At 44.3% G+C, this 16,525-nt stretch overlaps 1 protein-coding gene across 4 annotated transcripts in view; it reads left to right on the forward strand.

Moving 5' to 3' along the window:
* Positions 1 to 16,525, forward strand: part of LOC129869674 (SUN domain-containing ossification factor-like) — an 86,383-nt gene that overhangs the window by 62,005 nt on the left and 7,853 nt on the right. For all 4 annotated transcript variants that reach the window (XM_055944315.1, XM_055944316.1, XM_055944318.1 and 1 more), the window contains exons 7-17: positions 192 to 316; positions 423 to 490; positions 921 to 1,028; positions 1,115 to 1,220; positions 6,174 to 6,194; positions 6,499 to 6,554; positions 8,402 to 8,493; positions 10,011 to 10,076; positions 11,709 to 11,786; positions 15,130 to 15,220; positions 15,295 to 16,524. In XM_055944315.1, coding sequence (XP_055800290.1) covers positions 192 to 316; positions 423 to 490; positions 921 to 1,028; positions 1,115 to 1,220; positions 6,174 to 6,194; positions 6,499 to 6,554; positions 8,402 to 8,493; positions 10,011 to 10,076; positions 11,709 to 11,786; positions 15,130 to 15,220; positions 15,295 to 16,524 — 2,041 coding nt within the window. The remainder of the gene's footprint in view (positions 1 to 191; positions 317 to 422; positions 491 to 920; positions 1,029 to 1,114; positions 1,221 to 6,173; positions 6,195 to 6,498; positions 6,555 to 8,401; positions 8,494 to 10,010; positions 10,077 to 11,708; positions 11,787 to 15,129; positions 15,221 to 15,294; position 16,525) is intronic.

The raw sequence follows: 16,525 nt of genomic DNA on the forward strand, positions 1-16,525 counted from the left end.
TTACCCTAATAGTAACCGTAAACCTAACCCCTAAGCTTAAAATAGCCTTTGTTGACATGGGAAATGTCCCCACAAGGGAGAATTTTCCTTTTTTTATTATCCTTGTGGGGACTTTTGGGGTATTTTAGGTCCCCTCAAGGATAGAAGAACCAACCCACACACACACCTCCTAACCCTCCTGTCTTCTCCAGCTCTGTCCCTCCATACCTCTTCAAGTGGAAGCACCCCTGTGAAGAAGGTGCAGAAGAACTTTAAAAACAACTATGCTTCTGTGGAGTGTGGAGCTAAGATACTGTCAGCTAACACAGAGGCCAAGGTAACACACACGTCTTTATGTTCTTAGAATAGTATGAACCAGTCCATTGACTCATTATGTGTCTCATATTTGCCATTTTGTTCTCTCTATCCTCTCTGGTTTCCAGAGTACATCTGCCATCCTTATGGAGAATATGGACCTGTACATGCTGAACCCCTGCAGCATTAAGATCTGGTGAGACACACACATTCTAGGGGCGTGTCTATGCTTGCTGATGCAGGAGACGTTGTCACTTTTGCTTCAGTTAACATTGTGCAAGAGGAATACACAGTTGGAAACAATCATGAGAATAAATAATTAAAGATGTCAGATTTTCAATCTACTCATCTCTTGTTGTTTAATTTTGGACAGTTTGCCCTTCCTCCTCTCTCTCCTAGTCCTGGCTGCTCTCTGTGGAGCTGCAGGGTGACAATGGGTGACTCAGTGTTCTGCTTTGCTGTTTCCTCCAGAAACACACACGCACGCACACATTGTCCCCTCAGCACGTGTGACCCCAACTGCCAACCATCTGCCCAGGCAGGGGTCAAGGGGAGAGCAGGCAGCTGGAAATGATCTCACATTATCATTCCTCATCTACCTCTATCTTCCTCTTCTCTCTTTCTAGGTTTGTGATAGAGCTTTGTGAGCCCATCCAGGTGAAACAGTTGGACATCGCTAACTTTGAACTGTTCTCCTCCACACCTAAAGACTTCCTGGTCTCCATCAGCGACAGGTACATGCACACCCTTCCCGTTTCTCTCAGGACACACGCACACCTGCCCCTCTGACCACCCCTCTCGTTCTCTTGCTCTCTCTCAGGTATCCCACCAACAAGTGGTTGAAGTTGGGAACATTCCACGCCCGTGACGAGCGCACCGTCCAGAGCTTCCCATTGGACGAACAGCTCTACGCCAAATACATCAAGGTACAAACTTACACACACACACACACTGCAAACACCCATACACACACACACACACACACACTGCAGACACACACACCATTTGAATTCTATGTTCTAAGCCCAGGTAAATTCCTCATGACTTCACAATAGGTTTCCTATGTCATCAACATGAGACTGGCTCCCTACTCAAACCTCACACCATATATGTGATTGTGAGGGTGAAAATGTGGAAGGAAATATTCTGAGGGTGTTGATGTACACTGCTCAAAAAAATAAAGGGAACACTTAAACAACACAATGTAACTCCAAGTCAATCACACTTCTGTGAAATCAAACTGTCCACTTAGGAAGCAACACTGATTGACAATAAATTTCACATTCTGTTGTGCAAATGGAATAGACAAAAGGGGGAAATTATAGGCAATTAGCAAGACACCCCCCAAAACAGGAGTGATTCTGCAGGTGGTGACCACAGACCACTTCTCAGTTCCTATGCTTCCTGGCTGATGTTTTGGTCACTTTTGAATGCTGGCGGTGCTCTCACTCTAGTGGTAGCATGAGACGGAGTCTACAACCCACACAAGTGGCTCAGGTAGTGCAGTTCATCCAGGATGGCACATCAATGCGAACTGTGGCAAAAAGGTTTGCTGTGTCTGTCAGCGTAGTGTCCAGAGCATGCAGGCGCTACCAGGAGACAGGCCAGTACATCAGGAGACGTGGAGGAGGCCGTAGGAGGGCAACAACCCAGCAGCAGGACCGCTACCTCCACCTTAGTGCAAGGAGGTGCACTGCCAGAGCCCTGCAAAATGACCTCCAGCAGGCCACAAATGTGCATGTGTCAGCATATGGTCTCACAAGGGGTCTGAGGATCTCATCTCGGTACCTAATGGCAGTCAGGCTACCTCTGGCGAGCACATGGAGGGCTGTGCCGCCCCACAAAGAAATGCCACCCCACACCATGACTGACCCATCGCCAAACCGGTCATGCTGGAGGATGTTGCAGGCAGCAGAACGTTCTCCACGGCGTCTCCAGACTGTCATGTCTGTCACATGTGCTCATGTGCTCAGTGTGAACCTGCTTTCATCTGTGAAGAGCACAGGGCGCCAGTGGCGAATTTGCCAATCTTGGTGTTCTCTGGCAAATGCCAAACGTCCTGCACGGTGTTGGGCTGTAAGCACAACCCCCACCGGTGGACGTCGGGCCCTCATACCACCCTCATGGAGTCTGTTTCTGACCGTTTGAGCAGACACATGCACATTTGTGGCCTGCTGGAGGTCATTTTGCAGGGCACTGGCAGTGCACCACCTTGCACAAAGGCTGAGGTAGCGGTCCTGCTGCTGGGTTGTTGCCCTCCTACGGCCTCCTCCACGTCTCCTGATGTACTGGCCTGTCTCCTGGTAGCGCCTGCATGCTCTGGACACTACGCTGACAGACACAGCAAATCTTTTTGCCACAGTTTGCATTGATGTGCCATCCTGGATGAACTGCACTACCTGAGCCACTTATGTGGGTTGTAGACTCCGTCTCATGCTACCACTAGAGTGAGAGCACCGCCAGCATTCAAAAGTGACCAAAACATCAGCCAGGAAGCATAGGAACTGAGAAGTGGTCTGTGGTCACCACCTGCAGAATCACTCCTGTTTTGGGGGGTGTCTTGCTAATTGCCTATAATTTCCACCTTTTGTCTATTCTATTTGCACAACAGCATGTGAAATTTATTGTCAATCAGTGTTGCTTCCTAAGTGGACAGTTTGATTTCACAGAAGTGTGATTGACTTGGAGTTACATTGTGTTGTTTAAGTGTTCCCTTTATTTTTTTGAGCAGTGTATTTCAGCTACCTTTCCTCCCTACTTCTATGTGTAATAAATACAGTAAAAAAGTATTGGAAAGTGCCTACTATATTGTAGTCTTTCAACTCTACTCCTCCTCGCCATCTTCTCTTATCTAACACTAAGTGTTATTGCATTTATTTATTTAATTATTTGTGTACCGTAATTTCTGGACTATTAAGCGCACCTGAAAATAAGCCGCACCCACTGAATTAAAAAAAAAAAAAAAAAATGTATTTTGTACATAAATAAGCCGCACGTGTCTATAAGGCGCAGGTGCCTACCGGTACATTGAAACAAATGAACTTTACACAGCCTTTAAACGAAACACGGCTTGTAACAAAAATAAATAGGCTTTAACGAAACACGTCTTGTAACAAAAAATAAATAGGCTTTAACGAAACAGGCTTGTAACATTTTTTTTTTTTTAAATAGCAGTAAACAGTAGCCTACCAGGAAAGTCCTTGGTCACTATCTTCCTCCTGTGCACTGAAACCACTGAAGTCATCTCCTTTGGTGTCGGAGTTGAATAGCCTCAGAATTGCTTCATCCGATGTTGGATCGTTTTCATTGTGCTCTCCTCACTTTCATCCGGAGGCAAATTCCCCGCTGAGCTTATGCTGCCCTCTTCAATACGCAGCAGCTCCACGCTGTCAGGACCCACTGGCAGACTTGACCATAAATCGCTCTTCGCATGCGGCCCGTTTTAGTGAAGGATTTCTCCCCACTTGTCATCCAAGCCTCATTTTCTAGTTCGGGCCATCTGCTTTTCTTTCCTCTGAAAGCTTTTGTTGTCTTTTTGCACTAAGTCAGTTTCACACGCTGCTGTTTCCAACGTCTTTTAATCGACTCATTAAGGCCAAGCTCCCGTGCAGCAGCTCTATTTACTTTTCAAACAGCCAGATCGATCGCCTTCAAATTGAAAGCTGCATCATATGCATTTCTCCGTGTCTTTGCCATGATGAGGGTGACAAAATGACTACCGTAATCAGAATGATGGAAAGTTTGAGCGCGCTCGATTTACTTCACATTATGTGACTGTGCTCAGTTTTTTGGCGGCATGAATTTGTGAAAGCGGGAAAATCCATAAATTAGCCGCGTCATTGTATAAAGCGCAAGGTTCATAGCGTGGGAAAAAAAGTAGCGGCTTATAGTCTGGAAATTACGGTAGTTTAAAATAATATTTTGTGGGAGCTTTTTTTGTGTTGGGTTAATATGAATATGCCACTGATACCAAATGATGAAGAACTGAAGCTGTTCTCAACCTGATATGTCTTGTTCTGATGTCTGTCTAGGTTCTGTTTGTCTACCTCTTCCCTACTCCTTAAAAGTAACTGCTATGAATACTTACAGTGCATTCAGAAACTATTCAGACCCCTTGACTTTTTCCACATTTTGTTACGTTACAGCCTTATTCTAAAATGGATTAAATACAAATAAATCCTCATTAATCTGCACACTATACCCCATAATGACAAAGCGATATGTTTTTAGAAATGTTTGCAAATTTATTACAAATAAAAAAACATGCCTTATTTACATAACTATTCAGACCCTATTCAGACTCGAAATTGAGCTCAGGTGCATCCTGTTTCCGTTGATCATCATTGAGATGTTTCTACAATTTGATTGGAGTCCACCTGTGGTAAATTCAATTGGACATGATTTGGAAAGGCACACACCTGTCTACATAAGATCCCACAGTTGACAGTACATGTCAGAGCAAAAACCAAGCCATGAGGTCGAAGGAATTGTCCATAGAGCTGCGAGACAGGACTGTGTCAAGGCACAGATCTGGGGATGGGTACCACATTTTTTTGCAGCATTGAAGGTCCCTAAGAACACAGTGGCCTCCATCATTCTTAAATGGATGAAGTTTGGAACCACCAAGACTCTTCCTAGAGCTGGCCACCTGGTCAAAGTGAGCAATCGAGGGAGAAGGGCCTTGGTCAAGGAGGTGACCAAGAACCCGATGGTCACTGACAGAGCTCTAGAGTTTCTCTGTGGAGAGATGGGAGAACCTTCCAGAAGGACAACCATCTCTGCAGCACTCCATCAATCAGGCCTTTGTGGTAGAGTGGCCAGACGGAAGCCACTCCTCAGTAAAATGCACATGACAGCCCGCTTGGAGTTTGCCTAAACACTCTCAGACCATGAGAAACAAGATTGAACTCTTTGGCCCGAATGCCAAACTTCACATCTGGAGGAAACCTGGCACCATCTCTACAGTGAAGCATGGTGGTGGCAGCATCATGATGTGGGGATGTTTTTCAGCGGCAGGGACATCGAGACTAGTCAGGATCGAGGGAAAGATTAATGGAGCAAAGTACAGAGAGATCCTTGATGAAAACCTGCTCCAGAGCGCTCAGGACCTCAGACTGGGGCGAAGGTTCACCTTCCAACAGGACAATGACCCTAAGCACACCAAGATGATGCAGGAGTGGCTTCTGGACAAGTCTCTGAATGTCCTTGAGTGGCCCAGCCAAAGCCCGGATTTGAACCCGATCTAACATCTCTGGAGGAACTGAAAATAGCTGTGCGGGAACGCTCCCCTTCCAACCTGACAGAACTAGAGAGGATCTGCAGAGAATAATGGGAGTAACTCCCAAGTACAGGTGTACCAAGATTGTAGCGTCATACCTAAGACTCAAGGCTGTAATCAATGCCAAAGGTGCTTCAACAAAGTACTGAGTAAAGGGTCTGAATACTTATGTAAAAATTATTATTCCTGTTTTTTTTATTTTATATAAATTCGCAAATTTCTATAAATGTTTTTCTTTGTCATTATGGGAAGATTGAAGGGGTGAAAAACAATTTAATACATTTTAGAATAAGGCTGTAACGTAACCAAATGTGAAAAAAGTCTAGGGGTCTGACTACTTTCCGAATGCACTGTAGAATACATTTCCCTTTTAATGCTATTTGTACCTTGTATTGCTTCGTATACCTTAACCTGCCCTTTATTGCTTTATCCTTGTAGTCTCTTTTAGAGCAAGCATTCAGTCAACACTGTGTTATGTTGTCAGGAAATATTTTTACGAAAATACCCCCAAAAAAAGGACCAGGTGCTTGACTTGCTTGTGGCATGTATCAGCCTTTTACTGATCTCTCCTTTTCCCCTCTCTCTCTTCCTCTTTCATCAGATGTTCATCAAGTACATAAAGGTTAGCATTCTTCTCTTTTAGAGGTTGTAAATATGCAATGATGCCTTATATAATGTACCATAATGGGGAGCTTTGGTGGCAGTGCACAGATACTGTCATGCATGACCAAAACAAACTAAAACAATAAAACACACATGAATAGAAACATACATTTTCAGCTTGGCAAGTTCTACTACATCACCTTTGATTTGATTTAGTATAGACGTTATTGGATGACTAGAATGTTAGTGTTGCTGGGTGGGTTAATTAACCAGGTGTGAGTGTTTTATCAGTGGTTTAACCCTTCGTCTCCCCTTCCCTCCAGGTGGAGCTCATCTCCCACTTTGGATCAGAACACTTCTGTCCCCTCAGCCTTATCAGGTTAGAGATGTATGATGCAGTGCTATGAAAAAGTATTTGCCCCCTTTTCTTATTTTCTCTATTTTTGCATGTTTTTGATCAGCTCTTCAACTGAAACCTAATATTAGATAAAGGGAACCTGAGGTTACAAATAACCCCAAAAAAGTATGCTTATATTATTTATTTAATTAACAGTTATCCAGCACCCAATTCCCCTGTGGGGAAATGAATTGCCTCAAACTCTAACTGGTTGTGCCACATAGCTACAATGACTGCAACCAAATGCTTCCTGTAGTTGTTGATCAGTCTCTAACATTGCTTGGGGGGAGTTTGGCCCAATCTTGCATGCATAACTGCTTTAACTCAGTGACAATTGTGGGTTTTCAAGCATGAACTGCTTGTTTCAAGTCCTGCCACATCTCAATTGGGACTAGGTCTGGACTTTGACTAGCCCATTCCAGAACTTCAAATGTGTTGCTTTTCAGCTGTTTTCATTTAGACTTGATAGTGTGTTTTGGATCATTGTCTTGCTGCATGACCCAGCTGCACTTCAGCTTCAGCTCACAGACGGATGGCCTGACATTCTCCTGTAGAATTCTCTGATACAGAGCAGAATTCATGGTTCCTTATATTAAGGCAAGTCGTCCAGGTCCTGAGGCAGCAAAGCATCCCCAAACCATCACACTACCAACACCACCATGCTTGACTGTTGGTATGAGGTTCTGACTGGAATGCAGTGTTTGGTTTTCACCAGGCATAATGGGACCCATGTCATCCAAAAAGCACCTGGGTGATCATCCAGACTCTTGGAATAATGTTCTATGGACAGATGAGTCAAGCATGGTGTTGGTAGTGTGATGGTTTGGGGATGCTTTGCTGCCTCAGGACCTGGACCTCAGGACCTGCCTTAATAGAAGGAACCATGAATTCTGCTCTGTATCAGAGAATTCTACAGGAGAATGTCAGGCCATCCGTCTGTGAGCTGAAGCTGAAGTGCAGCTGGGTCATGCAGCAAGACAATGATCCAAAACACACAATCAAGTCTACATGAAAATGGCTAAAAAAAACTACTTATTTGTAGTTCTGGAATGGCCTTGTCAAAGTCCAGACCTAGTCCCAATTGACATGTTGTGGCAGGACTTGAAACAAGCTGTTCATTCTTAAAAAACCCACATGTAGCTGTTACAGCAGTTCTGCATGGAAGAGTGGGCCAGAATTCCTCCACAGCGACGTGAGAGACTGATCAACAACTACAGGAAGTGTTTGGTTGGAGTCATTGTAGCTAAAGGTGGCACAACCAGTTATTGAGTGTTAGGGGGCAATTACTTTTTCACACCAGGGCATTGGGTGTTACTTATTTAATTCATTTCTTAAACAACATTAAGCATGTAATTGTTATTTGTTCATTCAGGTTCCCTTTATCTAATATTAGGTTTTGGTTGAAGATCTGATAACATTCAGTATTTTAAAAAAAAAACTGAAAAAGACCCTTTGTCCCCTTTTAACTGGAACTAAGTTCACATCCACTTAACTGCTGCTACTCTGTAGATAAACTACATGTTAAGGTGTACATTCTCTCAGTCGATAAGGTTAAGTGGTTGAGATGTATATATGAATGTGCAGTTACAGTACAGACGTTTCCCTGATGTTGACCCTCTCACTCAATGCCACATCTCCTCAGGGCTGGGTTTGTTGGAGTTAGAGGATACTATAGGGAACAGTGTTATCTCAGCAACAGGCCAACCCACCTGTCAGTTTTCTGACAAATTTCATGTTAGTCTAAGCATAATTCCTCTCTTTCAGCTATATATAATAAATGTAACCAGATGTTAGCTGTGTGTGTGTTATATAACTGTGTGTGTTTACAGGGTGTTTGGTACCAGTATGGTGGAGGAATATGAAGAGATTGCAGATTCTCAGTACCCCTCAGAGAGGCTGGAATACCTTGATGAGGATTATGGTGAGATGGTACACTGTGTTTGATAATTGGTTATAAAAGAGATTTTGTTCTCAATAACGTACCTGATTAGGTGCATCAAAGCTGGGACCGAGAGACTGAAAAACAGCTTTGATCTCAAGGCCATCGACTGTTAAACAGCCATCACTAACACAGAGAGGCTGCTGCCTACATACAGACTTGAAATCATTGGTTACTTTAATACATGGATCACTAGTCACTTTAATCATGTTTGCATTACTCATATACACTACAGTTCAGAAGTTTGGGGTCACTTAGAAATGTCCTTGTTTTTGAAAGAAAGGCACATTTTTTGGTCCATTTTTAAAATAACATCAACTTGATCAGAAATACAGTGTAGACTTCGTTAATGCTGTAAATGACAGATTTTTTATTTTTTTTAATTATGGAATATCTACATAGGCGTACAGCGGCCCATTATCAGCAACCATCACTCCTGTGTTCCAATGGTATGGTGTGTTAGCTAATCCAAGTGTATCATTTTAAAAGGCTAATTGATCAATAGAAAACCCTTTTGCAATTATGTTAGCACAGCTGAAAACTGTTGTTCTGATTGAAGTAGCAATAAAATTGGCCTTCCTTTAGACTAGTTGAGTATCTGGAGCGTTAACATTTGTGGGTTCGATTACAGGCTCAAAATGGCCAGAAGTACTTTCTTCTGAAACTCGTCAGTCTATTCTTGTTCTGAGAAATGAAGGCTACTCCATGCAAGAAATTGCCAAGAAACTGAAGATCTTGTACAACGCTGTGTCCTGCTCCCTTCACAGAACAGCGCAAACTGGCTCTAACCAGAATAGAAAGAGGAGTGGGAGGCCCCGGTGCACAACTGAGCAAGAGGACAAGTACCTTAGTGTGTCTAGTTTGACAAACAGACACCTCACAAGTCCTCAACTGGCAGCTTCATTAAATAGTACCCGCAAAACACCAGTCTCAATGTCAACAGTGAAGAGGCAACTCCGGGATGCTGGCCTTCTAGGCAGAGTTTCAAAGAAAAATCCATATCTGACTGGCCAATAAAAATAAAAGGTTACAATGGGCAAAAGAACACAGACACTGGACAGAGGAACTCTGCCTAGAAGGCCAGCATTCCAGAGTCGCCTCTTCACTGACGTTGAGACTGTAGTTCTGATCAATTTGATGTTATTTTAATGGACAAAAAATTTGCTTTTCTTTCAAAAACAAGGACATTTCTAAGTGACCCCAAATGTTTGAAAGGTACTGTATTTTATACCATCTATTGCATCTTGCCTATGCTGCTCTGTCATTGCTCATGCATATATTTATATGTGTATATATTTATGTGTATATATTCTTATTCCATTCCTTTACTTAGATTTGTGTGTATTAGGTAGTTATTGTGGAATTGTTAGATATTCCTGCACTGTCGGAACTAGAAGCACAAGCATTTCACTACACTTGCAATAACATCTGCTAACCATGTGTATGTGACCTATAACATTTTATTTGATTTAAATAATCTTTTGATCCCCAATCTACAGACTACCCTCCTGGGTACCTCCACTCTGAGGACAAGGGGTCTAAAAATCTGCTGGGCTCTGCCACAAGTACGTACAGACACACAACCACGTCAGATTGTTTTGAGCTTACAGTGCCTTGAGAAAGTATTCACACCCCTTGACCTTTTCCACATTTTGTTGTTACAACCTGAATTTAAAAGGGATTACGCTGAGATTAGTTTATCACTGGCCTACACACAAATACCCCATAATGTGAAAGTGGAATTATGTTTTTCGAGATTTTTGCAAATTAATTCAGTCAATAAGTATTCAAACCCCTTCAAGCCTAAATAAGTTCATGAGTAAAAATGTGTTTAACAAGTCACATAATAAGTTGCATGGACTCTGTGTGCAATAATAGTGTTAAATGTGATTTTTGATTGACTACCTCATCTCTGTACCCCACACATACAATAATCTGTAAGGTCCTTCAGTTGAGCAGTGAATTTCAAACACAGAATGGAGCTAAGCACAGGCAAATTCCTAGAGGAAAACCTGGTTCAGTCTGCTTTCCACACTGGGAGATGACTTCACCTTTCATCAGGGCAATAACCTAAAACACAAGGCCACCTCTACACTGGAGTTGCTTACCAAGAAGACAGAGAATGTTCGTGAGCAGCCGAGTTACAGTTTTGACTTAAATCTACTTGAAAATCTATGGCAAGACCGGAAAATGGTTGACTGGGAATGCTCAACAACCAATATGACAGAGCTTGAAGAATTTTGAAAAGAATAATGGGCCAATGTTGCACAGTCCAGGTGTGGAAAGCTCTTAGACACATACCCAGAAAGACTCACAGCTGTAATCGCCACCACGAAGTATTGACTCAGGTGTGTGAATACTTATGTAATTTAGGAATTTCTGTATTTGCTAAAATTTCAAAAAACATTTTCACTTTATTGTTATGGGGTATTGTGTGTAGATGGGTGAGAAACAATCCATTTTGAATTCAGGCTGTAACACAATGTGGAATAAGTCAAGGGGTATGAATCATTTCTGAAGGAACTGTAGATTCACATGGCACAGGATAGCATTAACATGGGTAACTTGATATCCTGGCTGAGTGTCAGTTCTCTATTGTATCTAATCACATCAGAGAATTGATCTCCAGAATTGGCTCTGTGTTTCTTAGAGATTGGATAGACTAGAAGCTGCTTTCCTTGAATACATGAAGTCCTGAATGTTCCTTCAGTTGCTGTATTCCCACACACACACACAAAGCGGGTTAGTGACTGACGTATATAACTGCTACACACACTGGAGCCCCTGTTTCTCCCTGCCTCTATGGGGGAGGGACTGGCACTGCAATGAGGCTGCAATCAGATTGGCTAAAACACCCCTCTCCCCCACACACACACATACACACCTTGTTCAACATTGAGAAAACAGACTGACCCATTCCTATATGACCCCAACTCAGTGAGAGAGAACAAGCAGACTCTGACAGGGTCTTCTGTAGCCAAGCAGACATTGGCAGGGGCTGGAGAGAAGTGGTTGGGTAAGGGAATGGAGAGTCTGAGGGGAATGCCAAAGGCCTGTGGTTTTACAGATTCCTGTGGGGCCTTCACCTATTTTACTATACTACCAGTGAAGGACAACATTCATGATGCTCTCTCACACTCCTGTGTGTGTGTGTGTGTGTGTGTGTGTGTGTGTGTGTGTGTGTGCGCTCCCTACAGATGCCATTCTCAACATGGTCAACAACATAGCAGCCAATGTTCTGGGAGGCAAGCCTGAGGGAGGAGCACAGATAGAAGGTATGGATTCTTCTCCCCCTTTTTTATTTATTTAACTAGGCAAGTCAGTTAAGAACAAATTCTTATTTTAAATGACGGCCTACCAAAAGGCCGTCATTCCCTTCTCTCCCCTCCCCTTCTTTCTCCTCTCACTCCCCCCATACTACACATTCCTTTAAAGGAAATGCTATGTGTTAGATACTGTAAATAACTTGCTGTGGTAACCACTTCTTGGAGCGAGAGGCATGAGGTTTGCTTATGAAACTTGTGGTGGAACATTTGTCTCGTGTTAACTAAAGCACTGTGCTGCCCAGGAGAGTGTGTCATGAGAGGTATTATATACATTATAAAGGTCTTAAATATAGCAGCAGGGTTTTATGAGTCTCAGACCCAGGCTATTGCCCCTTCTATTTACTTCACAGAAGAGAAGTTCAACCATCTAGTACGGATCTGTCCTTCGCCCTCTCTTTTCCGAACAAGCCCTGTTATTCAACCCTGCTTGTTTAATAACCACACACACTGCCAATGGAAACTATCAAACAGAACCAACTTATTCATCCACACAACAATAAATTAGATCCATATTCTACTCAGAACTCAGCAGGTCTTTGTGTGTTCAGTCAAATGTGAGTCAGCAATGCTGGTCCAAAGCCAACAAATTGTGATAGAACGTCTGACGTGTACTTGTGTTGAGAGAGACCCCACACACAGTACAAGCTAAGTCAGCTCCAATCTAATGTGTTTATTCATTCTGACTGTCAGTTTTGGTTCTGCTTCCTTCCCAGCAAATCACGCTAGTCTCATCCTCCTTTCTCTTGCCCAACTCCCCTTTTCTTATTTTATAAGTCTATGTCCTCTCTTCCTCCCTGCATCCCTCCTTCACTGTACCACTGGACAGTTTAGTCTGAGCCCCCATCTTGCTTAGATTAAGCTGTTCCGAAACTGGGTCATATCAAATTATATTTGTCACATGAGCCGAACAGAACAGTTGTAGACCTTACTTTGAAACACTTACTTACGAGTCCTTAACCAACAATGCAGAGTTTTTAAAACGTAAGAACAATTTGCAAAATAAACTAAAGTAAAAAAATAGAAACACAATAAAATAACAATAACAGGGCCATATACAAGGGGTATATACAGTTGAAGTTGGAAGTTTACATACACTTAGGTTGGAGTCATTAAAACTCGTTTTTCAACCATTCCGCAAATTTCTTGTTAACAAACTATAGTTTTGGCAAGTCGGTTAGGACATCTACTTTGTGCATAACACAAGTCATTTTTCCAACAGTTGTCTACAGACAGATTATTTCACTTATAATTCACTATCACAATTCCAGTGGGTCAGAAGTTTACATACACTAAGTTGACTGTGCCTTTTAACAGCTTGGAAAATTCCAGAAAATTATGTCATGGCTTTAGAAGCTTCAGATAGGCTAATCGACATCATTTTAGTCAATTGGAGATGTACCTGGTGGATGTATTTCAAGGCCTACCTTCAAACTTGGTGCCTCTTTGCTTAACATCATGGGGGAAAAAATAAAAAATCTGCCAAGACTTATAGACCTCCACAAGTCTGGTTCATGCTTGGGAGCAATTTCCAAACGTCTGAATGTACCACGTTCATCTGTACAAACAATAGTACGCAAGTATAAACACCATGGGACCACGCAGCCATCATACCGCTCAGGAAGGAGAGATTAACGTACTTTGGTGCGAAAAGTACAAATCAATCCCAGAGCAACAGCAAAGGACCTTGTGACGATGACGGAGGAAACGGGTACAAAAGTATCTATATCCACAGTAAAACGAGTCCAATATCGACCTAACCTGAGGCCACTCAGCAAGGAAGAAGCCACTGCTCCAAAACCGCCATAAAAAAGCCAGACTACGGTTTGTAACTGCACATGTGGACAAAGATCGTACTTTTTGGAGAAATGTCCTCTGGTCTGATGAAACAAAAATCGAGCGGTTTGGCCATAATGACCATCGTTATGTTTGGAGGAAAAAGGGGGAGGCTTGCAAGCCGAAGAACACCATCCCAACTATGAAGCACGGGGTTGGCAGCATCATGTTGTGGGGGTGCTTTACTGAAGGAGGGACTGGTGCACTTCACAAAATAGATGGCATCATGGGGAAGGGAAATGATGTGGAAATATTGAAGCAACATCTCAAGACATCAGTCAGGAAGTTAAAGCTTGGTCACAAATGGGTCTTCCAAATGGACAATGACCCCAAGCATACTTCCAAAGTTGTGGCAAAATGGCTTAAGGACAACAAAGTCAAGGTATTGGAGTGGCCATCACAAAGCCCTGACCTCAATCCCATAGAAAATTTGTGGGCAGAACTGAAAAAGCGTGTGCGAGCAAGGAGGCCTACAAACCTGACTGTTACACCAGCTCTGTCATGAGCAATGGGCCAAAATTCACCCAACGTATTGTGGGAAGCTTGTGGAAGGCTACCTGAAACGTTTGAGCCAAGTTAAACAATTTAAAGGCAATGCTACCAAATACTAATTGAGTGTATGTAAACTTCTGACCCACTGGGAATGTGATGAAAGAAATAAAAGCTGAAATAATCATTCTCTCTACTATTATTCTGACATGTCACATTCTTAAAATAAAGTGGTGATCCTAACTGACCTAAAACAGGGAATTTTTACTAGGATTAAATGTCAGGAATTGTGAAAAACTGAGTTTAAATGTATTTGGCTAAGGTGTATGTAAACATCCGACTTCAACTGTAGCTCCGGTTTGCAGTGTGTGTCCATGTGTATGTGTGCCTGCCTGGAGCTCCAGATGTTGACTGTTGGCAGGAGGTTTTCAGAGGAACCATAGTTCTGTGTTGTATAACACAGCAGCAGGAGGCGAGCTCTGTCTATTAGGACTAGGGGGTCCATGACGCAGAATCAACTACCTCAGAACACCATATTGCCCTCAGAATATACTGGAGTCTAAACACTGTTTTAAACCCGAATAACCCCTTCATCCTTATCGACACACCCTCAATGGGCTGCAGTGAGGCAGCTGATGGTGTTTGATCTTTTTTCAACCCATAAGGTTGCTGAGGTTTGAGACCAGTTCTAACTGGACCAGCCTGACTGTTTCTGCTTTAGTTCAGACCACTCTTGTGCTTGTTACACCAAGCATAGACGTTGGCCAAAACAAAGCTGTTTCTGTTCCCCATTTTAACCCGCTGGCAGTGGCAACATACAGTAGAGTGGAGCAGACTGGCACCAGCTGGACTGGGGTTGGAGATCTCTGCCATGCCATGTCCAATGATAGTTTGTTATCCTGTGAAGAGTTAAATGTAGTAGTTGACGACTTTATCTAAAGCCTGCTGTGTGTCTGTGCATCTCTTCCAGCCAACGCATCATTAGAAGCCCAGAACGAGACCGAGGGGAACAAAGATCTGCAGCTCACCCCAACTCCAACCCCCACCACTCCTCCTCCAGCGTGAGTCACTCACTCACTCACTCTCGCCCTCATTCACCTTGCAGTAAGAGTCTAACCCCCCCCCTTTCTCTCAGTGTGGAGACGGTAGAGCCAGACTACCCTGCTCCCCAGGAGGACCCTGAGGTCCCCCTCTCCTCCCTGCTTCCCCCCTCCCCGGAGGATGGACAGATCGTGACTCTGGTGGTGCAGGAGGAGGAGGAGCCCCCACAGTCCACTGTGACTCTGATGGAGGAAGAGGGGGATGATAACGAGCAGGAGGAGCGAGAGGAACAATGGATGAGGGAGAGAGAGAGCCAGCTGTACTGTCCAATCTCTTCCGTCTCTTCTCTTTCTTGTGTGGCCACACTGCCAGAGTTGCTACAGCGCTGGTGTGACGCTCACCTCGCCAGAGAGAGGCAGCAAGACACACACACCCCTATACAGGTCCCTGTCCCTACTCCCACACACACACAGGAAGCCCCAACACACACACAGACGGTTCCTGAGCCTGAGACTGCCCCCCAGGACCAACATGAGGGGCTACCCCCTTTAGACTCTCAAAATCATACCAATCACATCGACACACACCACGTGGACCCTATCATTTTGCTGGAGCCTAGCCGGACCTCTACCCTGCCCCGCCACAGCTTCTCTCAAACCTCCCTCTGCAAACCCACCCCTACCCAGGACGAAGCTCCCCAGCACCCCAGCCAAGAAGACCCTGTCCCCCCTCCAGCCCTGCAGGGAGCCCCCGTCCCGGAGACTCAGCAGGCCAGCACCCCCACCCCTACTCCCAGCTCCACCGCTCCCCTACACCTACCAACCTCTGAGACAGCCTCCCTGGACATCCCTCCACCCCCCCTGAAGGAGCAACCAGTCCAGCCCCTTCCCACAGCCTCTAGACCTGCAGACCTCCCCACTCCCACCGACCTCCCTGTCCCCCCTCAGCCTGACACAAACGCAGAGCCACATACACCCAGGGCTGGGGCAGAGAGTGGAGACATCCAGGGTCAGGGGGAGCAGGGAGACGCCTCTGCCCAGCCAGCAGAACACATGCGTGGGGAAGAATCCGTGGAAGACCTACTGCTTAGCGTCCCGGTGACCGCTAACGGACATTTACACCGGACGGCTACAGACTTCTACGCTGAGCTGCAGAGTGCGGGGGAGTACATTGGAGGGAATGGGAATGGAGGGGTGAACGGAGGAGTGAACGTGCACGGCTCCAGTCAGAAGGAGAGTGTGTTCATGAGGTTGAACAACAGGATCAAAGCCCTGGAGATGAACATGTCCCTCAGCAGCAGATACCTGGAGGAACTCAGCCAGAGG

Source organism: Salvelinus fontinalis, chromosome 14, assembly GCF_029448725.1.
Source record: "Salvelinus fontinalis isolate EN_2023a chromosome 14, ASM2944872v1, whole genome shotgun sequence".
NCBI lineage: Eukaryota > Metazoa > Chordata > Actinopteri > Salmoniformes > Salmonidae > Salvelinus > Salvelinus fontinalis.